This window comes from Zingiber officinale, unplaced genomic scaffold (genome assembly GCF_018446385.1).
Source record: "Zingiber officinale cultivar Zhangliang unplaced genomic scaffold, Zo_v1.1 ctg69, whole genome shotgun sequence".
Lineage (NCBI taxonomy): Eukaryota > Viridiplantae > Streptophyta > Magnoliopsida > Zingiberales > Zingiberaceae > Zingiber > Zingiber officinale.
Genome location: NW_024589965.1, coordinates 54,183 through 82,033, shown reverse-complemented (window position 1 = coordinate 82,033; position 27,851 = coordinate 54,183). Strand labels below are relative to the sequence as shown.

General features: G+C 37.8%; 2 protein-coding genes and 1 non-coding gene across 5 annotated transcripts in view; 1 reads left to right on the top strand and 2 right to left on the bottom strand.

The window, feature by feature from the left end:
- Positions 1-8,107: 8,107 nt before the first annotated feature.
- TRNAL-CAA lies at positions 8,108-8,191 on the bottom strand. The gene has a single exon. It is a non-coding gene; the product is annotated as a tRNA-Leu (tRNA).
- An 853-nt stretch (positions 8,192-9,044) lies between these two features.
- LOC122037622 lies at positions 9,045-11,045 on the top strand. The gene has a single exon (XM_042597137.1). The coding sequence runs from the start codon at positions 9,833-9,835 to the stop codon at positions 10,763-10,765; it is 933 nt and encodes a 310-aa protein (XP_042453071.1). The 5' UTR covers positions 9,045-9,832; the 3' UTR covers positions 10,766-11,045.
- Positions 11,046-14,719: 3,674 nt separating this feature from the next.
- Positions 14,720-27,851, bottom strand: part of LOC122037624 (probable LRR receptor-like serine/threonine-protein kinase At1g06840) — a 45,824-nt gene continuing 32,692 nt past the window's right edge. For 2 of the 3 annotated variants that reach the window (XM_042597138.1, XM_042597140.1), the window contains 3 exons: positions 26,840-27,090; positions 18,072-18,206; positions 14,720-15,309 (listed from right to left, as the gene is read on the bottom strand). In XM_042597138.1, coding sequence (XP_042453072.1) covers positions 14,995-15,309; positions 18,072-18,206; positions 26,840-27,090 — 701 coding nt within the window. In that variant the 3' untranslated portion in view covers positions 14,720-14,994. Of the gene's footprint in view, positions 15,310-16,182; positions 16,572-18,071; positions 18,207-26,839; positions 27,091-27,851 lie in introns of those variants that run through there. The other variant, XM_042597139.1, reaches the window with a different exon arrangement.

Here is a 27,851-nt window from a genome sequence, read left to right as displayed (position 1 = left end):
AAAGACTTGCACGATTTTCAAGAGGATTTAGACAAGCAAACATCCACATTGGGCGCCAAAGCATACCAAGCGAAGAGCCGAGCGGCTAAATTTGGTATGAGGGCCGAACGGCTCAAGGGATATCAGCAGCAGCGGTAAGGCGACGACCGCCCGCTCGGACACACAGTCCAGTCAGTCGGACTCACTGCCTCCTTCGACTAGACTTGAAGGGGAGGCAAATGATCCGGCGGTAAGAATGGGGGACCCACAGATGGGGTCCCGCCCGAGCGGAACCAGAGATTACCCAGCCAAAGGTTTGGGTTTCCGACGCCAAAGCAGAATCGGAGTCGAGTGGCCGAGCGGAGGTGCCCGCTCGGCCGAGGACAGAATGGCCGAGCGGAGGTGTCCGCTCGGCCGGAATCGTGGCGAGGGAACAGTGGTTAGCCGAGCGGCCTATTCGCTCGGCTCGGGATATGGTATGTCAGCAAAGGCATGATGATTAGACTGTACGCAAGATGGCACTATTAAAGGCCCCACCATCACGTCACGGAGAGGTTGATACAGTAGCAGTATGGTCTTATGGATGCCCTTCTGACAGGCTCACACCTAGGTATGGTCGAAAGCAGGTGATTGCTTCGATTGGTGTGCCCAGGCTCCTTCGAGAGGTCTATATAAGGCCTCCACTTCTTCAACCGGAGGTACACACACACACACACACACACAAGTCTCGCATATTCAGAGCCACATACTTTCTTATTCCTTCGCCTGACTTGAGCGTCGGAGGGCCGTCGCCGGGGAACCCCCTCCGGCTCGGTTTTGTTGCAGGTTCGCCGGAGCATTCGAGGATCCAGCAGGGAGCGCCACATCCCCAACGTCCATTGACTCCTGGTTCGGACAGGATCACTCCAATAACCAAGAAGGCCTAGTGCCTCGCCACGACCTAGAAGCTAAAATATTGAAAGAAAATGTTTAATTAACTTTCTGAAAAAGCATTAAACAAGAATTAAATAATGCTTTGAAAGTTTTTATCAAATATTTGTTAAAATAAACAAAAATTCCTTAAAAAATTTTTCTTGAAAATTCTAACTTAGAAATTATTTTTTATTTTTAGAATTTTTTTTCCTAGAAAAATCCTAAATAACTTCATTTGACTTAGAAATTTTTCAGTTTAGACTTAAAAATTTGTTTTATAAAGTTCATTCTTGCTTAGAATTTTTTTTTAATTCAACTTGAATTTTTTTTTCAAAAATTCATTTTTACTTAGGAAATTTTTCTAAAGACCCCATTTTTGCTGTGATCAAAGGGGAAGAGAAAAGTACAAGTTTAGGGGAGTTAGGAAAATTGAAATTTAATATTTTTCTAAAATGTGTTATAATTTTTATTTATTGCAAATCTATGCTTACAAATGTTAGTTTAGTAATTTCCTTTAAAAATTACTATTTATGTCTTTTTAACCATAACTTGAACTTGGGTTGATGCACATCAAAAAGGGGGAGATTGTTGAACCCCGTGGTAGTTTTGATGTGATCAACCAAGTTAGTTAGGTCCTGCTGTGTTTGATCCCTGCGTCTGAGTGTGCAGGAGCTTAGGAACACAGGAAGTCGAGCGGAAGACGTAGCTAGCGAGAAGGACGGCACGGGAAGGGAGCCAACGGGCTCGGTGCGTCTGAAGGACGAGAGAGCTGCGGAAGAGTACTCCGGTGGGCGTGAAGAGCGTGTGCGGCGTTCGAGAGACGTTAAGACGGGACGGAAGACTGCTCGAGGAGAAGGCCGGGAATTGGGTTCGGGTGAGCCCTATTCCGGTTGGCCGCAATCACCCAAAAGAACGGAGCGTCGGAAGCTGAAGAAAACAAGCTGGAGATGAGGCTACCAGTTTGGAGGCGCCTCCAGCAGGATTGGAGGCGCCCTTGAAGGCGCCTTCAACCCTGTTGAAGGCGCCCTCAACAGGTCAGTTTTGACCGTTTGCGTGTGGATAAAGTTTTATCCGCTGATCGAGTTGGAGGCGCCTTGAACCTTGTTGGAGGCGCCTTGGACCCTCGGGATAGACTTTCCAGGAGTTATAAAAAGGCCCCTGAGCTAGGAATTCAACAACAACTCAAGCAATCAATCTGTAAGCAATTCCTAGCAGTAGTTCTGAGCAATTAGAGTGTAAAAGGCTTCTCCGCCTTCAGAGAAGGAGAATTTTTCTTAGTGCGCTTTTCACTGCCCTGGATTAACAACCTCCTTGGTTGTAACCAGGTTAAATTTCTGTTTCTATTTTTATTTTCTGTCTTTATTATTTTACTATTGTATTTATTCTGAGTTGAAATCTGAGGAGGGTAGTTTCATTTTTGTTTACAGCAATTCACCCCCCTCTTGCCGGTCTCCGCTGCACCAACAGACTTTTAGTCCGGTCTCTCTGCTCCGGTGCTGCTCGCCTCGGTCCGGGTCTTCCTCTTTGGCACCGCTCGCTTGGATGATTTCGGCCAACCGAAATAAGACTCACCTGAACCTAATTTCGACCTTCTCGAGCAACCTTCCGCTCCGGCTTCTCGTCCCTCGAAAATGTCACGTGCCTCCTCGTTCGCCCGCGTACTCTCCCACAGCGCCTCGTACCTCAGACGCACCGAGCCCGTCGACTCCCTCCCGTACCGTCCTTCTCGCTAGCTGCGTCTTTTGCTCGACTCCCTGTATTCCTAAGCTCCTATACACTTAGACATAAGGTTAAAAATATGACATGACTTAACTTAACTTGTTGATCACATCAAAATAACCTTGGGGTTCCAACAATCTTTCATTTTTTGATGTAAGCAACCCAAGTTAAGTTAGGGTAAATAGACATAAAAAGAAATAACTAATATTGCAATAAAGTACAAAAAAGATAGAGAAATTATAGGAAAAAATTGGTCTACCTCCCCCTAGACATATAATTTTCCGTTTCCCCCTTTGATCACATAAAAAATGAGGTCCCGAGAAAAATCTAAGGGTTAAAACTTAGAAAAATTTAAAAATAATTTCAATGATTTTACTTAAAAATTTGCAATAATTTTCAACAATGTTTCTAAGTTTTTTTAAAAAAATTCTAAGTTAGAAAATTTGCAAAAGAAGTATTTTTGAAAAAAAAAATTCTAACTTTAATCTTTGAATATTTTCTAAGTAAAACTCTAGGTAAGAAAATTTTCTGAGTAAAAAGATATTTAAGCAACAATTTCTAATTTTCAGAAGAAATTTTAAGTTAGGAAAAAATAATTTTTGAGATTTTTTCTAAATAAAAATGTTAGGTAAGAAAATTTTTCTAAGTATAAAAATATTTTTGAAAGATTTCCAAAAAAAATATTTGAATTTATTTTAAAGAATTATTAAAATTTTAATCTTAATGTTTTATCAGAAAGTTAATTAAACATTTTATTTCAATATTTTAACTTCCAGATAGTGGCGAGACACTAGGCCTTTTTGGTTATTGGAACAATAACCACTTTCTTAGATAAAACCTCATAAAGAAATTTATTGTCTAATTTTCTCGCTGAAAGCTCTAAATCTAATAGTTCAAGTTCACGTTAAACAGGATTTGGAACCCAATACAGGTTCCAACCTACTGGATTGACTAAAAATTTCTTAGGGACATACTTTTTTAGATATTCCTTGCCCCTTGTGGTATCTAAAATACCAATTTAGATTATTAAATTTTCTAACATTTGTATTAGATGAGCATGCACGGGTTTTCAAGTTATTTACTTGTATTTTTAAATTATCATTTTCTAATTTTAAGTTGTCTAACTCCTCTAAAGGGCAAGATTTAGCAAGTAATACTTTTAAATTTTTAATTTCTTTTTCTAACTTACAGCAATCCTTGGTTAACAGTTTAATAAACTTAAATAATTTATCGGGAGGAAGATATCGTACCTGACTTACCTTGTCGATCTCGTTGTCTGTGTCTCCCCCTGAATTACTGCTATCTTCCGACGTGGCTCCCCCTTCATCGATGCTCTTGATGCTCATTTCTGAAGAGCTTGACTCGCAGTCGTCGTCTTGATGACTTGCCATTAGTGCAAGTCCGGAGAAGGCCTCGACTTCTGATTCGGACGACGTATCATCCCATGTCACTTTTGAGGCCTCGCATTTTTGAACAGACTTCTTACCTTTGTCATTGTCTTTATTCCTCAGCTTGGGGCAGTTGTCCTTGACGTGTCTTTCTTCGTTGCAGTGGTAGTAGCGGATTGCCCTTTTCTTTCTACCCTGCGAATGGTTAGGATTTTTAGATTTACAAAGTTTTTTGAAACGTCTTACCATCATAACCATTTCCTCATCGTCGAGAGAGGACTCTGACTCAGGTTCGTCTCTCGATGCTTTGAAAGCGACGTTGTGCTTGGGCTCCTTCGTACCTGCACATCTTGATTCGTGCACTTCAAATGTCGAGAATAATTCTTCTAAGGTAATTTTTTTTCTAAATCTTTAGAAATATAAAAGACATCTCCTAGTGATGCCCATTTCGTATTTCTAGGAAAAGAATTTAGTGCGTACTTGAGCAAATCTCGGTTACTTACCTTTTCTCCGAGATTCGAAAATTCGGTGATAAGCTCTTTGACTCTCGAGTGCAGATACGTAGTTGTTTCGTCTTCTCCAAGTCACAGGTTGGTGAGCTGGTTGTGAAGTAGATCTCATCTTGCGAGCTTGACTTCGGACGCCCCTTTGTGTAGCTCAAGGAACTTCTCCCAAAGTTCCTTCATGGAGTCGTAGTTGCTGATTCGGTTGACTTCTTGTGACGGAAGAACGTTCAGCAGATAGTACTCTACTTTGCCACTTGCCACGTAGTCGGCCTGCTCCTTTTTTGTCCACTAATACTTCTCTTTTCCATCTGGTGCTACAAAACTGAATTCCATAATTAATAATAAATCAAAATCGGTTTCAAAAAAATACTTGTATTCGCTTTTTCCAGGTAGCGAATTTCCCTTCAAATTTTGGCGGGTAGATGCTTGGTCCGACCATTAGTTCGGTGCTTCATTCGGCGGTTAGTCCTCCTGAAGCGCTCTTGCTCTGATACTACTTGTTAGATCGCGGCGGCCGACTAGAAGGGGGTTGAAAAGCCTGCAAACAAAAAGCAAACCCTTCTCAAACTTTCAACAGAGCACTTGCATAAAATAGAAAAGCAATAAATTAAAACAGAAAAGAAGAGGCACAAGATGTTTACTTGGTTACAACCGGGGAGGTTGTTAATCCAAGGAGTGGAACACACTAGAATATCTCCTTCAGGCGGAGAAGCCTTTTATAGCAATGAAAACACAAAAAGAAAGAAGCTAAACTCTAAAGGATGCACACAAGTGTTGGAATTACAATTCTTGAGTTGATATGAAGCTTCTGAACCAAGGCTATATTTATAGCCTTGGTCAAGGCGCCTGGAAGGGGTCCAGGCGCCTGGGAGAGGTCTAGGCGCCTGTAAGGGGTCCAGGCGCTTGGGAGAGGTCCAGGCGCCTGGGAGGGGTCCAGGCGACTGGGAGGGGATACACTTTTATCCCCTTCGCAACGGATCGCGTTTGACGCGGTCCTGGTCAAATCTCAATTCTGGGCGCCCGGAATGGCTCCGAGCGCCCGGACCACTAAAGTCGACAGGGTTGACTTTTGGTCTAGTCCCTCTACTCTGGTGCTGCTCGCCTCGGTCCAGGTCTTCCGCTCCGGCTTCGCTCACTTGGGTGATTTCGGCCAATCGAAATAAGGCTCACCCGAACCTAATTTCGGCCTTCTCGAGCAACCTTTCGCTCCGACTTCTCGTCCCTCAGAAATGTCGCGTGCCTCCTTCTCGTCCGCCTGCGTACTCTTCCGCAGTGCCTCATACCTCAGATGTACCGAGCCCGTCGGCTCCCTCCCGTGCTGTCCTTCTTGCTAGCTGCATCTTTTGCTCGACTCCCTGTGCTCCTAAGCTCCTGCACACTTAGACATAAGGTTAAAAACATGACAGGACCTAACTTAACTTGTTGATCACATCAAAATAACCTTGTGGTTCCAACAGCTTATTGCATAGAAAATCACCTGTGACGAAAAGGAGACGGTGAGCGCGAGGAAGATGATGAGGGGAAGAGAAAAAGACGAGGGCTTAAAAACCTAGACAGCGGCCGCTCTAAGTCGTTCTATTAAGAACTTTGAAAAATGGGAGTTCATCGTAGCCGTTGAATTCAAAAAGGTGGCAATCACATCAATCTCAAACAACCGTCTGTCACATCACACATGCAGCGACATGTAGAGGTGACACGTGGCATTCTGTTACAGGTGGAATTAATAATGAGGCAGAAAGTATGATTACAGGGCATGACTGAGAGTGCTCTGCATTAATGGCTGAAGATTTGAATGATTCTAGAGAAAATTGGCTAAGTATCACACATGACAGAGCCAAACAACGGCTATAAAATCAAATGTCTATGTTGTCAGCAACCAAACGACGACTATAAAATCTAATGTCTTAGCCATCAACAACCGAATGGCGGTTATAAAACCCAATTGCTTCGCCACCCGCAGCCGAACAACAGCTATAAAATCGTGTGAGGACGTCAGCAAAGTCTATGGGAGGCCTTGAGTGGCAGAGCGCCTAATTAGGGAGAGAGGCGCAGGAAAATACTAATGGTCCATTCAGTCGGACTTCCAACCTCCTTCGACTAGACTTGAAGGGGAGGCTTATGATCCGGTAAAGATGAGGATCCCACCAAAGATAGGTCAAAGTAGGAAGACCGGCTGACATGGAAGACAAAGTCAAGTGGGATAGCCAAGTTGGCCAGTGGACCGGGTATTGCCAAGAGGACCGGGGTTTTGCTGAGTGGATGGTACTAGCTCAGGAGACAAGTACGTCGAGCTCTCCCTGGCCGGATAAAATTTCCCTCCGACAACAAAGAGAGCTAAGCAGTAGGTGGTCTCACCGACTGGGCTTCGTGTCCGATTAGAGGGGGATAACTGACAAGGGTCAGGAAGCAAGGAAAGAGATGGGCCGGTAGGCATTAAGGATACTGCCGAGTGGAGACAGCCCAACTGAGCGGACTCCGGTCGGCTGCGCATGACCCCATCAAATATCTTATCATATCTTTTTAGGAATTTGTGCCGCTGATAGCAAGACATGTCCAACAGTCAATCATACTTTAAAAACTTCATGGCTGTCACATCAGAAAACTGCATGGTTGCTTAAGGAATAATGTCAGATACACTTTTTTACTTGTCTTTTCCTACGATACCTAGGAAAATGTGCCCATGATTTAGGATGTGTGCATGAGCACTACAGTGATGCTATAAAAGGAAGTTCCTATCTACAGGGAGAGATATGCGCAACTTCACTTTCTACATCTCTTAACTATAGTTCTCCATTTATTGAGATCATCGGAGACTGATTTGAGAGTCGGAGGACCAATGCCAGGAACCCCTTCTCGGACCAGCACTGATGCTTTTGTATTTCAGGATTACGTGTAATCTTCGTCACGTCAAGTTTGAAGCCACACCCCCAATTTATCATTTTCACCATTTTTAGACAGATCAAAAGTCATGACAGGGATCAAGATTTTGTTAGTAACTAGAGCAATCATAAAATTAGGATGAATGTACTAGGGGTATTATTACACTAACATAGAAAATATCTAAAAATATATTCCTTTTTAATCGAGACATAACGCCTACTGTAAAAAGCATTAACATTGGAGGATTTACACGTGTGCATCCGTCCTGATAATCAAACCTTATTCCACGGGATTGATTATATGGTATATAAAAGAACACGCCTTTTACAAGGGTGCATCATACCATGATTAGGTCGTCTCATTATAGTTCTGAAATTTGAAATTCAAATACAATATATTATGTAAGATTTTCTCTCTAACGGATAATCAACCAGAAAATGTTGGTTGTTAGGATGTACTTCTATATGTATTTCTTTGAATTTATCTAGATGATCAATAGAAATTTTTATAAGATCAAATCAATCATCCTATTAATCGAGTCAAAAGCTTGGATATTTAATGTCAACTTAAAAAACTAATAATAATCATAAAAAGAACAATAATGGGACTGGGCTTTGAAGGTGATTCAGCTTGGCCCATTTAAGACACATGGACGATACCGAAGCGCTTGTAAACAAAAAAAACAATTATAAATGGAAATACAACACAAAAGAAAATATGCATTGTCAGAAGTGGGATTTGAACCCACGCCCTCGTTAGAGGACCAGAACTTGAGTCTGGCGCCTTAGACCACTCGGCCATCCTGACTGAAGCATTCAAATCGTTTTACATTTACATAATAAAATAAATATTTATCAGAACCTTCACCAACACGAGAGGAAATAGAGGTTGCATATAGAGATTTCATCAATCATCGAGCACGTGACGTAGCTAGCTTCTTTCCCCTCACTCCATCTTTAGTTGTTATAAATGTACATAGGAAGTAAACTGGTGGAAAATGGAAGTCATTGTTGCTTCAAGTGTATATAATACTTGCCTTTTACTCATCAAACTATTCCTTTTTCTTATATTCTCTTTGAGAATTGAGAGTCAGTCACTTTCATAATTGGTAGGCAAAAGGCAAAAGCTTAATGATAGTGTGCTACTTGGACTATCATATGAACAATGACCTGAGATTATTCATCTAAAACATAAAATTAAATATTCACATTTTTTTTTCCTTTGATAAATTATCATCCAGCAAACAAACCTTAAATACTCCTACCCAGAAACATACCTTAGCAAGCGAAGCACCGGCGCCACTGCTGCAGTATGGCACGCGTTACAAAACACCGTTTGATTTGGAATACTGACATCCCTGCTCACAGTGAGCTGGCCAGGCAGGCCATCTCGCGCCTCGTTTTTGGCCGCACGATCTCGATCGGACGGACTAAATAACTTTCTATTCTCCTGTCAAGGTGGCACTTTTCGTTTACAACCCTAAAACTTCTGAAATCGCGAAACGGGCAATGGAATAACCGAATCAGAGCGTCGGTAAAAATACCGGATGATGATAATAAAAAAAGGAGGGTGTCTTGGGAATTTCGAGAAATGTCAGTGGGTTTTATTTGCGTGTCGCTCGTGCTTATTTATGTCATTTTTCTTCGCGTCTCTTGTCTCATCTCTTCCGTCTCCTCCCCATCGTCGATCGTACTGCCAAAAGTAGAAAGTTTCGGCAGGCATTTAGGATTGCGGGGAACCCTAATATCCATCGAATTGGAACGCATTCTCCGTGGTATGTCTATTGGCTGGCGGTGTGGGATTCCATCCGTAGCCGTTTCAGCTCATCAGTAGCTGTATCTTGCGGCTGGCACATCTGTGTTGCCTTTCTTGGTGAAATTTCTCTGAAGGTTTAGCGTTATTTGGGGCTACATTGTGTTACATTCCTATTTGAGTGATCTTTTTTCGGAATTTCTTGTCGTTCTTGGCATTGAAAAGGTCGGATTTCCTGCTAGATATATTGCGGTTTGCTGAGCGCAAGAGTTCTTCCGAGAGGGGGACTTTTGTGCCATTATTTAATAACTCATATCTCAGAAGCACTCTCATTGTTGAAGTTTGATTCAATCTCGGCTGTGCCATAGTCTTCGGTATGCTCCAGGTATTCTAGCAGCTTTTAATCTCAGATTCTCAGTTCATGTGAATGCGGTGAGAAAATGATTCTATTTTGTAAAAAGTTGGAGTCTTTCTTGAGGAGGAATCATATTCCTTTGTTGAAGGCAATTTGATCTTGCTCTGAACATGCTTTTGGTTCTTATCTCCTCTGTGCTTTAGTTCTAGATGACAGATGGGAAAGTAAGCTCTCCGGATACTGGGTTTATTTAGATCCTTCCTGTAGTTCAACAAATCTTGATTTTGATATTGAATCTCTGTTTCTGATTGGTGATTCTTTCTAAAGAACCTTCCAGATCCATGGAGTTCATTCACCAATACATGATTCCCCTAGTGCTTCTCAGGATGTTATTCACAAGCCAGTATGAAGCCCAGTCAACAGGTTCATCTACAGGTGAAGCGAGAACGTTAGATACTCTCCTTCAGGACTATGCTTACCGTGCACTTGTTCATCCCCACACCGGAATTGTGTATGATGCTACTGTCCCTAGCAATCTCACTGGCATCAGGATTGCAGCATTAAGGCTTAGAAGTGGGAGCTTGAAAAGGAGAGGATTTGATAACTTGAAGGAATTTGACATCCCACCTAACATTGTTGTTCAGCCTTATGCAGAAAGGTTGGTTCTGGTTTACCAGAATCTTGGCAATTGGTCTTCTTTCTACTACCCTCTTCACGGTTATACCTACTTGACTCCTGTGCTTGGTCTCCTTGCGTATGATGCTGCAAATCTGTCTGCTACTAATTTGTCTGAAATAGATTTTGCAGCTACAAACTTACCTGTATCTATTAATTTCACCAATGTGATCTTTCCCGTGCCAAGTGATTTGACTGCCAAATGTGTGTGGTTTGGTTTAAATGGCTCACCAGATTTCAGAGATTTGGAGTCTGGTAGTGTGTGCACTGCATTTCACCAAGGTCACTTCTCCATTGTGGTTAACTCCAGTGAGATTGCTCTTCCTCCTGGACCAAGTGAAGGTCCAGGGATGTCTCTAAATCCTGTCAAGCCATGGAAGATAATTGTTGCTGTTGTTGGTGGAGTAATTGCTCTAATTCTCTTGGCTTCACTCATATACCTAATGCTCAAGTATAACCAGAATAAAAAGGTGGCAAAGATGGAGCAGCATGCAGATGCAGGAATATCCTTACACACAGCAAGCGTTGGAAATACACAGGTTCATGTGGCTTTTGGCACAAGGACCCAACCAGTCCTTGAGAATGAACTCGTTGCTTAACTACATGGCGAGGAAAATGCTTGATGAGGACTATCATTCAAGTATTTCAAATGTACAGAATGAGCGAAAAACCATCACTGCTGACTGGTCATGTTGAAATTAAATTTCCATGATACGGGTTAGGATCTGCAATCAGCACTTACAAAGTAGACATTGTTTTATCATATTTCTTTTTTTATGTTGAGATCTTCCACTGTTCTCTAGTCATCACCTAACAAGACATTGCCTACTGTCATGTAAAAGGCCATAAGCACAATGAAGAATATGGCAGTTCTTGTTAGCTGTAACTGTTTCAATTTTTTATTTATTTGTTGGTTATGTTATGAGGGATACTGCTAACAACACTAAGATTATTCATCCAGTCTGGTGCGTCCTGGTTTCAGTTACCGGTACATTTTCTGTCATCCTTGAAGCCATTTAAAGTTCACTAAAAGTGTTGATTGTGTCGATAATGTCAAGTTCTGTTTGAACACATAGTAATGTTTCAGTAAAAATTAGTATGATCCATCCAAGTAATTGGACCTCAAGGTATACAAATTCTTTCCCTTGTGGCATGCACTTGGTATGCTACAGATTGATACTGTCAGATTTGAATTATCACTTTGATATACAGGATAGCTATCAGATATGGTCAACTTGTCAGAATTTTATGTGAGATTTGCTCTGCAAGAATATGAATATTGAGGAGACACTTGTTGCTAGCAAGTATATATCAAGTTTCGAGATCACAGAGCTGTTTTGAGATCCACAAATACGACAGAATTATGAGAAGCAAGAAAACATCACTTCGGCTGCTGAGAGGAAACAAAACAAATTAGAGAGGAGGATCGTGTACCTGAGCTGTCCACAGGTAGAACATTAATGTCACGAGATGCATGGCCAAGTCCAAAGGAACAAATAAGTCACTGTGGAACTCGTTTTTCTAGGCGCCTTGTCTTCTTCCTTTATGGCTCAGTGTCTGATTTCGGAGGATTCGATGTTGCAGGCACAAGGCTGATGCATAACTTTGACATCATTAGCACTCGTTAACTGCTTTCAGAAAGAGTCGACGACCCCCACAAAAGAAGCCAATAAGAACACTCCTCGGCTTTAATGACAGGCCGGATCTTCCTCAATTTTCCAATGGAATATAGCTACGTACGTGAGAAAACGCCTCCAGAGTTTCATGAGTATGCATGGCCTTAGAATTTATAAATCCTACTTATTTTAAACACGTGGCGTTCTCAAAACAGAACACACCCTTACATCCGTTGCGTAGACTACTGATATGTGGTTGTTCGAGATCAATTGAAAGGAAATGTGGTCTTCAATTCAGTGCAACTAAAAGCTTCATCTGTTTGTATGATTAAAGTTTCGTTTTCATTGATTGATTAAAACATAGTTATTTTGGAAGAGAGAACTCTTTCAAAAAGAACGGAAGTAATTTTTTATCACGGGGCCGTGATCCTTCCACTCTTATTAAAAATCAACCTCTAGGTTGCCAATGAGTTTGTCTAGATCGTCCGGACTGAACTGACAAGCTTGAAGCCTAAACAACTCCAGGATAGTTCAAAGGAAAACAGTTATTTTCGTTGAAATGGTCTAAGTATAGGAATTGACGAATCCTCAAAGTTCAATATAAGTGTTTTTTTTTTTAACTTGCTCCAGAAAGCAACTTATGAATACGTTCATCACTGCGTGCTTTGTCGAGTTGAGAAGGGATGCTACGGTTTGAATCCTAATGATAAGTGGGTGTTGCTGCTTGCTGAAAGACGAAGAGTGCTTCCCATGTAAGTTTGTTCTTTTGGCACGAAAGACAGTACGAATAAATCATCCAGTTGCTGATTATTATTATTTTTTATTGTAACGTTGGCTTGGAAATTCATAACTCTGAGGCGTGTTTGATTCAATCATCAGGCATAACCTTGTATTTAACCAGGTAACACTGAATATGAAATAACTAATTCGGCCCCATAAAAATTTTTCATCGGCCATCAAGCTAAATCGAAAAGCGCTCACAATAAACGGTTTACAAACCCAACATCTCGTTGTTGTGTGTCCCATTGGAAGAAAAAATCTTTACAAATACGTCGTAATTACATATTAAACCACAAATACTTAAATGATAACTTGACGCTCTTTCACTGCATTGTAGCCCAAAGACAATTTACATGCATAACCTTGATTATATGGTCACATAATCAAGATTATAGATAATGAAATATAACTTAATATTATTTATACTCATGAAAAAAAATTGAAAAGAAAAAAAAAATAGAATTGTTTTATTAAACTTGGAACCAAATCACATTCTGAGTTATATATCTCATTTAATGATGTGAACGTAATCCGGAATCACTCGTTACTTGAATCAAATAAGATTAAATAATATAATTTTAAATATATAATTAAAATTATCAATAATAACCTTCAACTAAACATACCTTAACCGTCATGTAAAATCATATTAATAATTATTCAAAAACTTTAATGATCTAATCCAACAATATCATATTATTTATGTATGATCCTCTAATTGCTCTCTTTAATATTTGACGATCTACCCATTTTTACCATGTAGAATACCATAAAGAAGAACACCTTGTGATCCTCCTTCAATTCTTCTATTAACATCGATAAATAAGATTATAAATAAATTAAGTATTCATAAACAAACTTATCTTTGCTTTAATAAAGACTTATTTATATTAATTCAATATACATCAGATCAAATAAATGAATAAATTTAAATAACATATTAAATTAAATAAATAAAATTTAATAAATGTATTTAAATAACATATTAAATTAGATAAATAAATTTTAATAAAAGTATTCAACAGGTTAATATTCATGAATAAAAATTATAAAATAATATTCATGATTAATGTCTAAAAACTAAGTGTACAAATCAAAATTCATTAACAAAACTATTATCAAATTTATAAACGAATAAAAAAAACTCTCAAAATGAATAATCAAAACTTATAATATTATACTCACCAACAAGCTCAAATTTAAAATTATAATTTTTTCTTAAAACAACAACAACAACCAAACTTTTTCCTACTAGATGGAGTTGGTTGTATGAATCCTTTTAAATCATTGAACTCTATCTCTTATTATATTATCATCTATATTTAAATAAATTTTATCTTATTTTATTGTTGTTAACAAAGTCTTTTTTGGTCTTCCTCTTCCTCAATATATATGTTTATCATAATTTTTTCTTAAAACAAACAAATTTAAATTAAAAGCTTGATAATATTTAAATAAACCAAGTTCAAACTTTAAAAACAAGTCAAATCAAACTTAATTCATTTCAGATTTAACTTGACCAATTACCCTTTCAAATAAGTTTGAACAACCCTAGTTTGACTCATTAGCTTAGAAAAAACAAAAATCCTTATCACGGAGCCTCTTGACCCCTACAAAGCACACTTAATCAATGGGAAGTTCAAGACTTAGTTATGACCATGTAATATTATGCTCAAATTATTTAAAATACTAAAATAAAAATATTTGGCACTTGAGTTATAGCCAAACTTATTGAACCAGATAGGCTTTAAACCCAAACACCAATGGAACTGAAATGAAGCTCTTCAAACGAATTATTTGTCAAAAGTTCAAAATTTTCACCAATCAAATCACCAACATCCAAACCTCCTTATAAAGTGATTTGATGCACTAAGTTATCGCCAAGAATAATTCTCAACTTGATCTTTCCAGAAAAAAAAAAGGTAGAAAATATGTCCCAGTACTTAACGAACAATCAGGAAATCAGGAAATGTATCCTCTTTTTTCATACATCAAGCCGGTATAGTTCATGGGATACGCCCCAGAACAAATTTCATCTTTAAATTTAAAAAATTCTCAAAAAATTGTTATTTCAAAAAAATTCTTAAATGTCAAGAAATTCTTTGATGAAAATAAATCTATTACATAGCTTATCTCTCCAACTGAAGATTGCTAATATTTACAAAAGTACAAATAGGGAGTGTGTTAGTAACATTAGTAATTTAATCATTATTCTCATCAACCCACGCCCCCAGTTAATATGATGATTTTTTAAATTCCGTATAGATAATCATCAAAAGTGTTGCATCCACTTTTTCATAATTCCTACCGATAGTATACCGCTTTCTTTTCTATCTCGATCTCTAATTTGAACTTGGAAGAAAGGTGTGATTTTTTTTTTTTTTTGAAGAATATAGCAAAATAAACATGGATGGATATTAACTGCGGTGGTGTCAATGACCTGTAATGGTAGAGATTGAGCCGCTGACAAGAGGTTCCGTACCTGAACTTTCTGATAACAAAGATGAGCTTGAGACTGTCTTAATTGAACCTGTTGCAGGAGCCTCATGTGAACTATCATCTCCCAACATTTGAAGTATGCACTCCAACTCAGCCACAACCTCCGATATTGATGGCCTTGCATCAGTCTCATCTGAGCAACATTGTATTGCTAAAGAACTGAATTTTTCCACACATTCTGAAGAATAAAATTCCATGCGGTTGTCGACAAGTGTGAACATCAATCCCGATTGACAAGCATTTCTAACCTGCAAGAGAAGAAAAAATAGCAAAAGTGTGTGAGAATTATCATGAAAACACAAACGATTGGAAAGGACCAAGCTGATTAGGGTCTTCTTGCTGTTTGCTGAGTTTCATATGTGGTGTTCGATCAAGAATTAATCAAGTACAATAGAGAATAATGTCACATGAAAGTGTGGCCAAATGTCTTATATGGTTTGGCAACAAACCAAGTTCCAAATTAAAGAAAGAGAACTATTGTGATAATGGATAGAAAACCAAGTTTTATGAAGCAGTAAATATATAGAACCACTGAATCTCAAATAGCTCAGGAAGATAAATGATTGCATATAAATGAAATGCATACTTTATTGGGTGGACGCATCAGCAAGAGTAAATGAAAGGAAATAAACATCACAGAATTGGTAAATTAGATTACAAAATACTACTTTCTGTTTGATAATCCTCTCTGATTTTTCTTCTCCATTTAGACTTCCTATCTTTTCCTTCACTTTCAATTTTTGTTCATTTCTTCTCACTTAAACCTATGTAAACTCAAGCTATGGTCATATTTCACACCATTCCAGAAATTTGACATTTAAGCAGTGATGCACTGCCAGTCATATTGACATATTAATCAACAAGAAAACCAAGCAGCACTCAGTGAAAATGTTTTTGTTAGTATTCAAACGAGAAATATTGCAATCATATAAGTCCCGGACATAATGTCCATCGATATAAAATCTTATGCAGGACAATTTATATATCATGATGAACTTTAAATTTCAACTCTACTACATCCCAAGCTATAGCATAAATTTCAAGAGATGTTTGGCTTGTTAAATTAGTAAAAGTCTTATACATTGCAATATCTTAATTTTTCACTTACCATTCCACTCAAATTGTTGTTGTGTCTCCGAAGGCTCTCTATCCTCCAGGCAGCAAATCCCTTCTATTCCTTCATGTGTAGTCATCCTCATTCTCTTCATTAACAACAACCACGTTGTATCATCTTTGTTCTCTTAGGTAAGTTTACAACTCATGTCATTTCACTTCCTCATTGTGCCAGCCTATAGCAGCGGTCGCCCACCTTTATGCTTTGAGCATCCCAATTGGCCATGATACATCCAACTCCTCTTAGAACATCTTCCAGGGAAAGCCCATCACCATTTACTTCTTCCTCTTTCCCCTAGGGGCTAGGTCACCTCTTACATAGTCCTCAACAGTAGGCTTGTCTTTGCCTCCAAAGATAACCACAGCCAATGCCTTTTGTCGAGAACTGTACTAGTTGCTGCTTCACAGGAGAAGAAATGGAATGATCTCTTTTTCTTAGGCTTTAAGGAAAAAATATTTAGAGAAAAGAGAGTAAGTGGGCTTAGATCATGGTTTAAAATTAGAATTGTGTTGGTTGGTAAATGTGAAATCTACCATTTCGCCTAGTGACCGACATACAAAACTCATCAAATACAGATGATCCTAGAGGCTGTCAACTCATGAGGCTTCCCCAGTCTACTCAAGTCTTTTGTGAGCAAAGGTTCTGCTAGAGGACCCCACAAGGATTTAGCAAGGACCTTTTGAAGTTTCCACGAGCTTGACGTCATTGAGATCTTTTGTGAGGTCTTCCGCGAGCTAGGATTTCAAAAGCTTTCTAGAGGCTTCTGCAAGCTCGAAGACATAAAAAGATATTCCACAAGGTTTTGCTCTCATTTCTTCTTCTTCTTCCTCCCCTCAATTCCTCTAGATGATCAGTGTAGACCAGCACTACCTTGGTAGACCATTGACATATCTTCTTCCAATTGTAAAACCTCAAGAAGGAACGAGATTTCAAACTTTGGTTGAAGTTAAGAAAAAATATGGTTGTTTAAAAAAGGGAAGAGAAGTGAACAATGTAGTTTTATTAGGAAAAAAGCTACAGAAAGTTAAGAAAACAAAGTGCTAGTTTTAAAAAGAAAAGGAAGGATTACAAAAATTGGAATGGTTGGGATCATTAAAAATGAGAGAGAGAGAGAGAGAGAGAGATGTGGGTGAACAAAAAGATAAAATAGTTAACTAAAAGATACTTATGCTAGATCATTTATTTCCGGTCTTCATGTTTTCTTATTCTTCTTTTTGTCTCATCTTGAGGTCTAGTTTTTTATCTCATCGTCCTTTAATTATCTTGTGCATGATATAAGATGAAATTAGTTGTTTTTTTATTCTAGTATCTCTTTTCTCTTGGGGCTGGTGTCAGATTCAACTTAGTCGCTCCCAGCATATACTGTATTGGAGTGAGATGATTGACATATCAATCTCCATCCAGCATGTCTCCCTTTACAAAGATGTTTGAAGCCCTACTCAACAACACTTATCTTTATCAGTTAAAGCTTCAAAAGGATGGATAAATCTTTGTCCTTTTCCTATGTCATCTTTCCTCGAGCAAATTTCATATTTTTTATACTCTCCTCTCTATGATTCGTGTCTCTTAGATTATGCTGGGCTTTACTTAGTCTCTCCAGCTATTAACTCTTCATTACAAGAGCAGATGTTGAAATTCTAATATATGTTTTCCACTCTGTAACCTCTCATAAATTTCATTTTATCTTGACAAACTTCATTATGCTATGGTTTCAATTTGACGCAGACAAGGAACATACCAACTCATTTGAAGACATTGTCACTTTAATCTTTATAAGATCCTATAGAAATATACGAAGAATAAAAACAACACTATTTTGAAGTTGAACAAAGAACAAGCCACTCCAGGAAAGAAAGGAAAAGAAAAAGAGACAAAAACATCAAAACAGTTATTTACCTCTCTTACAATGTTTTTGCCATGTGAAATTGGTCGCATCCCAGTCAGAAGTTCTAGGAATACAACCCCAAGACTGTACACGTCACTTTTGTCTGTCAGCTGATGAGTTAGAATATACTCTGGATCAAGGTAACCCTGAAAAGTAAATAAAACCAACCTAAGGAACTTGAAAGTATAAGCAGCGAGCCTGTGGGAATATATGATAATAAATCTACTTGGAATTTTACTTTACACAAGTTGAAATGAATCTGGAACATAGCAAAGATGTCTTCCATCATTTTCAGACAAACTTGTTAAAACTATGCTTTAGAAGTAGTTCATAACTGTTGATTGCAGTTAGTGGAAGTTATAGCAGTTTATAGCAATTAGTGGAAATTATTTCCTTAGGAAGTTATTTCCTTAGTTCTTTTTATTTGTATCTAAAGCAGAAGAAGATGTACTGTTCTGCTCATTTTTTATTTTATTTTACAACAGATGGTATCAAAGCTTTCTTCTTAAGGGACCTGTGTAACTTTAACACACCATGGAAGCAGAAGCAAGTTTCTCTACTATTTCTCCACCAGTGTTCGATGGAGATAATTACCAGATATGGGCAGTACGCATGGAGACATACTTGGATGCTTTGGATCTTTGGGAAGCACTCGATGTTGATTACGAAATTCCTGTACTTCCTGCAAATCCTACCATGGCTTAGATCAAAGTACATAAGGAGAAGAAGTCAAAGGCTAAAGCTTGTTTGTTTGCTGCAGTTTCAGCCACTATATTTTCTCGAATCATGTCTCTTCAGACGGCAAAGGAGATCTGGGATTATCTCAAGTCAGAATATGAAGGAGATGAAAGAATTCGTGGAATGCAGGTGTTGAATCTAATTCGTAATTTTGAGATGCAGAAAATGAAGAAAACAGAGACCATCAAGGAGTATGCTGACAAACTTCTTGGGATAGCAAATCGAGTTCGATTACTAGGTTCTTCATTGACAGACTCAAGAATTGTTGAGAAAATTCTTGTAACTCTGCCCGAAAGGTTTGAGGCTACCATCACTACTTTCGAAAATACGAAGGATCTGACCAGAATTACACTGGCAGAACTCTTGAATGCCTTACAAGCACAAGAACAGAGGCGTGCAATGAGGCGAGAGGGAGAAATTGAAGGAGCCTTACCAGCCAGGCATAATGATGTTGGCAATTTCAGAAAATAGAAAAACAAGAATCCTCAAGCAATAGGAGAAGGTTCATTAATGGGCAATAAGAACAAGGCAGGAGACAGGAAAGCTGGTGCAAAAGTGAATTATCCTCCATGTTATCATTGTGGCAAAAAAGGTCATCCACCTTTCAAATGTTGGAGAAGACCCGATGCAAAATGCAGAAAATGTAATCAAATGGGACATGAAGCTGTCATTTGCAAAAATAAGAATCCACAGCAAGAAGAAGAGGCTAAAGTTGCTGATCAAGACGAAGTTGCTGATCAAGACGAGGATCAACTTTTTGTAGCAACTTGTTTTGCAAGCAATGTAGAAACTGAGAGTTGGCTAATTGACAGTGGTTGCACCAATCATATGACCAATGACAAGGAACTGTTCAAAGACTTGCACCCAACTAAAATCACCAAAGTAAGAATAGGAAATGGTGATTATATTTCAGTCAAAGGAAAGGGAACGGTTGCCATAACCAGTTGTTCAGGTACAAAACTCATCTCTGAGGTTCTTTTTGTTCCTGAAATTCATCAAAATTTGTTGAGTGTTGGTCAGTTGATTGAAAAGGGATTTAAAGTTGTTTTCGAAGACAATTTTTGCCTCATTAAAGATGCAGCCAATCAAGATATCTTTAAGATAAAGATGAAAGGCAAAAGCTTTGCTCTAAAACCATTAGAGGAGGAGCAAACTGCTTTCTCAATTCGTGAAAATGTCACTGAGATTTGGCACAAGAGACTCGGGCATTATCATCACCAAGGAATGCTGCAAATGAAATCCAAGATGATTCTAGAAGAGCTTCCAGAATTTGCTGATCAGATTTCATATTGTAGGGCATGTCAATTCGGCAAGCTCAATAGAAAACCATTCTCCAAGTCAACTGGCAGAACTTCAAGGAAGTTGCAATTGATTCACACGGATGTTTCAGGGCCTCAAAGAACACCTTCTTTAAAGGGTAGTCTCTATTACATTGCCTTTATTGATGACTTCACTAGAATGTGCTAGATTTTCTTCTTGAAATTCAAATCAGAAGTAGCTCAAGTTTTTTTGAAATTTAAGGCAAGAGTTGAAAATGAATGTGGCTGCAAAATTCAGACTATAAGATCTGATAATGGGAAAGAATATACTTCTACAGAATTTAACAAGTTTTGTGAAGATGCAGGCATAGAACATCAACTTACAGCTCCCTACACTCCTCAACAAAATGGAGTTAGTGAAAGGAGAAATAGATATATCATGGAAATGTCAAGGTGTATGCTGCATGAGAAGAATTTGCCAAAAAGTTTTTGGGCAGAAGCAGCAAACACGGCTGTGTTTCTTCAAAATAGACTTCCCACAAAAGCAGTGAAAGATCAAACACCATTTGAAGCTTGGTATGGTTATAAACCAACTCTGAAATTTCTTAGAATCTTTGGTTGTTTATGCTTTACTTATATTCCACAAAACAAGCGTGATAAGCTGGATAGAAAAGCTGCACCTGGTATTTTTATAGGATATAGTAATGTCAGCAAAGCCTATAAAGTTTTCCAGCCACAGACTGGAAATATTATAGTAAGTAGGGATGTTTACTTCATGGAGAATGAAGCATGGAACTGGGAGGATACAAAGAAGAAAAATCACACTGTGACAGACTTGAAATTCAAGTTTTCTAGTTTAAACACTGAAGATGAAGAAGGTTTGCAGGATGAAGCAGTAGATGATGTTCCTGTAAGAGGAACTAGGCTGCTCTCTGACATCTATGAAAGATGTAACATTGCCGTGTGTGAACCTGCAAACTATGAGGAAGCTAAAAATGATCAAAAGTGGATAGTTGCAATGAAGGAGGAGCTGTTCATGATTGAGAAGAACAAGACATGGATCCTAGTGGAAAGGCCTCAAGATAGAAAAGTAATTGGAGTCAAGTGGGTGTACAGAACCAAGCTCAATGCTGATGGCTCTGTCAACAGACACAAAGCAGGACTTGTGGTGAAAGGCTATGCTCAAACATTTGGTGTGGATTACTCTGACACATTCGCACCAGTTGCTCGATTGGACACCATTAGATTGTTGCTTGCTGTTGCTGCTCACAAGAATTGGAGAGTATATCAGCTTGATGTAAAATCAGCCTTTTTAAATGGTGTTCTGCAAGAAGAAATCTATGTTGAGCAGCCTGAAGGTTTTAAAAGGAAAGGGAAGGAAGACAATGTGTTTCTTCTCAAGAAAGCTCTTTATGGTTTGAAGCAAGCTCCAAGAGCTTGGTATAGCAGGATTGATGATCATCTGCTAAGTTTGGGCTTTGAGAAAAGCTTATCTGAGGCCACTCTTTATGTCAAACATGAAAGCAGTAATCTTCTCATAGTTTCTCTCTATGTTGATGATCTTCTACTGACAGGAAATGATGCAAAGCTGGTTGAGGAGTTCAAACTTGAAATGATAAAAGTTTTTGAGATGACAGATCTTGGATTGATGACTTCCTTTCTTGGATTGGAAATTAAACAAGCTAAGCATGAAGTTTTTATCTGTCAGAAGAAGTATGCAAAGGAGATATTAAAGAAGTTTAAGCTTGAAGAATGCAAGGAAGTAAGCACTCCTATGAATCAAAAGGAGAAGTTGTGTAAAGAAGATGGTGCTGAAAAGGTTGATGAAGGGTATTTCAGAAGCTTAATTGGTTGCTTAATGTATCTCACAGCAACAAGGCCTGATATTTTAAATGCTGTAAGCATTTTGTCTCGGTTCATGCATTGTGCAAGTGAATTGCATCTCAAGGCTGCCAAAAGAGTAATTCGTTATGTCAAAGGGACAAGTGACTTTGGAGTCAAATTCAGAAGAAGCAAAGAATTCAAGCTTATTGGCTTTTCAGACAGTGATTGGGGAGGTTCCATTGATGATATGAGGAGCACTTCAGGCTACTGTTTTACTCTCGGATCTGGTGTTTTCTCTTGGAGTTCGAAGAAGCAAGAAACAGTGGCTCAATCTACTGCAGAAGTAGAGTTTGTTGCTGCAACAACTTCTGTTAATCAAGCTTTGTGGCTAAGGAAGATTTTAATGGATCTCAAGTTTGATCAAAAAGGAAGCACTCAAATATTTGTTGATAATCAAGCTGCTATTGCCATTTCCCACAATCCTGTGTTTCATGGGAAAACTAAGCATTTCAATATAAAGCTGTTTTTTTTAAGAGAAGTGCAGAAAGAAGAATCGGTGATGTTAATTTATTGTAAATCTGAAGATCAGTTGGCGGATCTTTTCACAAAGCCTCTTCCTGTCAGCAAGTTTGAGTTTCTGAGACAAGAAATTGGTGTTTGCAGCTCCTAAAGCAAGGAGGAGTGTTAAAACTATGCTTTAGAAGTAGTTCATAACTGTTTATTGCAATTAGTGGAAGTTATAGCAGTTTATAGCAGTTAGTGGAAGTTATTTCCTTAGGAAGTTATTTCCTTAATTCTTTTTATTTGTATCTAAAGCAGAAGAAGATGTACTGTTCTGCTCATTTTTTATTTTATTTTACAACAAAACTGAAAATTTTAAATTGTCTCTTCCTGTTATTAGGAATCAAATATCTTTTTAGTCATTTCAAACTGAAAAAAGTGGATGTACAAAAATGATCCATTTTTTTGTGTATGATATCTACAAGTTCTGTTATACTTGCCACACTAGTATGTTAGTTCACTATCATTAGCTCCTATTAAATCTTGAATGTTGCAATATGTGCATTTCCTCCCTGCGACACAGATTCAAGTATGTAATTGTTCATCCTGATTGTAAATAAACAAATTGATTGTGATGTGTATGGAAAATAGTAATAAGGCAATATGTGACATACAAGAAGGTGTAGTATCTTGGGAAACAATCCCTCCACCCCCCCAAAAAAATAGTATTAGAGTCAAGTTCCTTAATCAACCTTAGTCCTGATCTTGTCCAAGAGTGTAAATCACAATGGTTATATCCAAGAGACAAAGTTGTATAAGAATTCACAAATTGAAGCTTCCTTTATCCCTCCTGGTCAAGATCTCAAGTGTAAGTTCCTCATAGCCTAGAATCTTTCCTCTGCCATTGAGAAATTGCCTTCTATCAAAACCATTCTCTTTCTAGTGGCACCTCTGTCTCTGTGTCTCTCCCTCTTGTGAATCTCTAGATCCATTTAAAGTAGTGTCATCTCCTATGGAAGTTCTCCTGAATCAACTCAACTCTCAATTTCAATGCTTCACTCCCTAATGTCATCACTCACTCGCAAGAGACTGGCATTTAGGAGTGAATGTGAGCTAGGTTTGGTCAAGAAGCTTTGCATCCTCCTACAACACCATATGTCCATGGCACGAATGATCTCTGGAAGCTCCTCCTTGTGGTCCAAATTCCTCCTTGTGATCCTAGTTCTAAAATCTTGAGGCTGATCTCTGGAAGCTTCTCCTTTTGGATCCTATCACCTTTTATCCATAGAAACAAAGAAGAAAACTCACAATCCAAATCTGTGAGCAAATTGGTTCATGTTAAGTTGAATTCTTCTATCACTGTCATATAGGATTCTGTAACTACGCCATACACCCGAGAGCATTAATCTTATTTTATGAGATGTCAATCTTCTATATTCTCTTTGGTGACCAAGATTGCTTCAATTCATCTTTTTCTACTACTAGCTATTGTATTCCACTGACCACTTCATCATCTTGACATTAAGATTACATTCCTTTACAGTGAACTCTCTAAGGAGGTTTATATGGAGCAAACTCTACGTTTGTTGCTGAGGAGACAGTTCTTGTGTAAACTGAAGAAATCAATGTATACACTTAAACCATCTCCGAGAGCTTAGTTCAGGAAGTTAAGTTCAACTCTTTTTCAGTACCACTAGGAGTATTTCGAATCACTAGGTGTTCTATTTCATATCAAAATCCAAAACATGTGTTCTTGTTATGGTCTATATGGATGTCATTATCATCCCTAGTAATGTCTCTATTGGGATTGTCAAGTTGAAATATTATCTTTATCAACAAGTCTATACTAAAGACTTCAATAATCTCAAATACTTCCTTGGTATATAGATTACTTGTGTTTTTATTTCTTTACAAAAAAAGGAAGCAAGTAATCTTGACAATGTATTTATGGAGGTTGCTTACTCAAAAGAATGTATTTATGTCTCACAATGTAAGTATATGTTGAATATGCTCAAGGAGGTTGAAGAGGTTATCTTTAACGACGCATCCATACTAAAGGCTTGAGTAATTTCAAGTACGTCCTTGGTATATAATTTACTTGCTTCCTTGATATAGAGGTTGCTTGCTCAAAAGAATGTATTTATGTCTCACAATGTAAATATGTGTTGGATATGATCAAAGAGATTGGCATATTAAGGATTAAACTAGCAAATACACTTATGGCTCTAAATGTCATAATAGTATCAAGACGGAGAGACTCTAATTGAACCAGAAAAATACAAAAGGTAGGTAGAAAAATTAAATTATCTTTCAGTCACCGGTCACCAATCCTTACATCTCATTTATTATTAATTTGATGACTCAAATTTTGGGAGAGATAGTTCTACGAGAAAAGGTATCTTGTTATGTGATCAAGGTCATCTTCAAATTGTGGAGTACTCACATCTAGCGAGGGTAGGTTCTGCTATAGATAAACAAATGATCTATTCTAGCTATTATGTTCTCTTAGAAGGAAAACTTATTTCTTAGAAGAACAAAAAGCAGACAACTATAGCAAGATCAAGTGCAAAAACAAAATATAAGGCAATGACCCTAGCTACAAGTGAACTACCTAAGATAAAATAATTAATGATTGAGGTAGGATATGCCCTAGCAGAGCCAATGAAAGTTGTATTGCAACAATTAGATTACTATGATCATATCTTCTAACCCTACCCTGTATTTCATAAGAAAACAAAATAAATAATCGATTGTCACTTTAGCAAAGAGCAAGTACAATTAAATGAGATCATCGCTTTATTTGTCAACTCCATGATCAATAGGCAAACTTGTTGACAAAACCTCTAGAGGACTAAGGTGGACTAAGGTTGAGTACTTTTGTAACAAGTTGGATTTTTGTAATATATACAAACCAACTTAAGGGGGAGTGTTGTAGTGTCTTGGATTAAGTTGCAAATAGATAAAAGTCTAAGGTTGTATTTAAAATATTATTTAGCAGTAATATATATAGGCAGAAGTGGGCTACCTAGGTATCTCGTTGGGAATAATTTCCTCAACAACAAGAATATGTGAATTTTGGTAGGTGGGTGGTCCAAGGAATACAAATGTGACCTACGGGAGTGAACAAAGTGTTTTAGTTTTGTTTTTGGTACTAATTGATATAGGAAGGGTAAGAGAATAGGCCATTTTTGCATGGAGAAATGCTAGCACCAAGGAGGACAAAAGACAACTGCAACAAAGAAGAGGGATACTCATTGTAGAAGAGGACAGAGAGGAATGTTTGGAACAAAAATTCTTTATTCTTGTTGTTGTGCTTCTTGTGCGGTCTTCAAATAGGTTACATAATATCAACAGAGCCGTTTGAGTAGTTGTAGCAAGCTATTATAAGGGTCTTTGTGATGCAACACCAAAATTGAACTGTCAAACCACCCAAGAACTAGGAACAAAATTGATAAGCGAATGAGGAAATAACCTCACCTAGAGGAAAAAGTCTCACACATAGAAATTGAAAATTGTATTAATTCAAAGATGATTAAAATATAGGACTCTGGACTTTTTTATAAATTCGACTCAACAATAAATATGGAAATATATATTCTAAATGAAGGAAATAGGCTAATCTAAAAGGGGTTATAATTATTCCCTATTTATTACCAAAATAGAAAATAATAATTACCAAATAACAAAAATTAAATCTATGATTTATTGTAGATGCATCAATCTTGAATATTTTGCAATTTAATTTCATTTATTACAGATGCACGTCAATCTAGAATATTTTCTCTTCTCAAAGATTTTCAATTTCATTCCTTTTATTGTGGATGAACCAATATCGAATTTATCTTCAATTTATTTTCTTCAAAACTATTTTCTTTCTTGCGATATTTGTTTCCTTGTTTGCTTTACTTTGTGGAGTTGAGGTGTTGCTAGGTGCATACGTAAGATGGGAGCCAATGGTAATTGGTAATTGGTAATCGGTAAGGCTAACCGACATAATCCAGTAAAGTGCCATATCTCATTAGATTCATTGAGAGGAGAACCCAATCTTCTTGAAGATGATAAAGGAGAAGACAGAATACATACATAAATTTGGTCTAATTCTCACCAATCTTGAAAATCAAACTCATTCGATTATCAAGAAGAAGTGGATAATTTCATATAAGTATATCAAAACAAATTATAATTATGACGTCACATTCTATATTAAATCGAAAATACAATTAACATTAAATTAAATGTATGTCTCTTTTTCACTTAAGTGTTAATGTGCAATCCGAAATAATTGTTGACGTGGCCAAGAAGTCCATAACAAGGACTTTCTTTAATATGATATTCTGACTAGTACACATCATTTTACATTCACTAAATACTTCATGTTCTTAGAATCATGAACCTTAGCTGTGGCTATAAATTAAAAAGGAGAACAAGAGATACGTCATGCAGAAATCCATACTTACTGGCGTGCCCTTTACAACAGTTGATACATAGCCAGGTATGCTTCCATCCTTGTCCGGTACAGGGGCCAATCTTGAGATGCCAAAATCAGCTACTTTAGCATGAAATTTAGAGTCCAATAGTATGTTGCTTGCTTTAATATCACGATGAAATACAGGAGGATCTGCTTCACAATGTAGATACAGAATGCCCCTAGCTGAACCCAGAGCAATGTGCAACCTCTTCGAGAAACTCAAAGATTCATTTCGCTTCTCTGATTAACAGAGGGCATTAGTTAGCTAAGAAAACTGAACAGTTTGAAAGCGTTGATCAACAATTCATTAACACTATCCAGATTAGCATACTGTCTAACAAAGTTAAGATTTCAAATATAGAGATTAATTCTCAAATTGTTCAAGGAAACAGTATCTTTGAGTAGTTCTCTCAAGTCTCACCATGCCTGAACATATAACTCAAAACAACATCTCAATCCTTAAAAATGGTCCATGCACCTCCCGGAGCAAGAAAAGGAAGGTGCCATCACATGAATTCTTTTCTTGTTGTCTTTTTATGCCCTGCTGAACCTTCCAATCAAGATCTTCATTCAGGAACACACATGATAGCAAAATGTATCAAGTGGGCCATTTTAGACTTTGGCATTTAGGAGACGATATGAATTGTTAGGCTGTCCAAATTCATAAACTAAAAGACACTGTTTACTTGTTTAAGTTCATTGCTTAGTTCCCTTTATGCCTTTATGCCCTTGTTTGGTGGGTGATATATAGATTTAGAAAGGAAGCTTTAGTTATCAAATTGTAGTTGATGGCTTGTGGCTTGAGGAGTTGTGCTGCCGTGAGTGAATCAAGGAAGCTTAGTGGGTCTAGTTGTATGCTTGCTATAGTTATTTTGGTCATCTCCTAGTTGTGGCTCATATAGATTTTGGAGTGTTTTGAAGTAGCAACATGAAATTTGGAACCAAATTTCTTATTATGTATTGAAGTTTAATTAGGACTAATTAGTGGATTACAGGAAGTG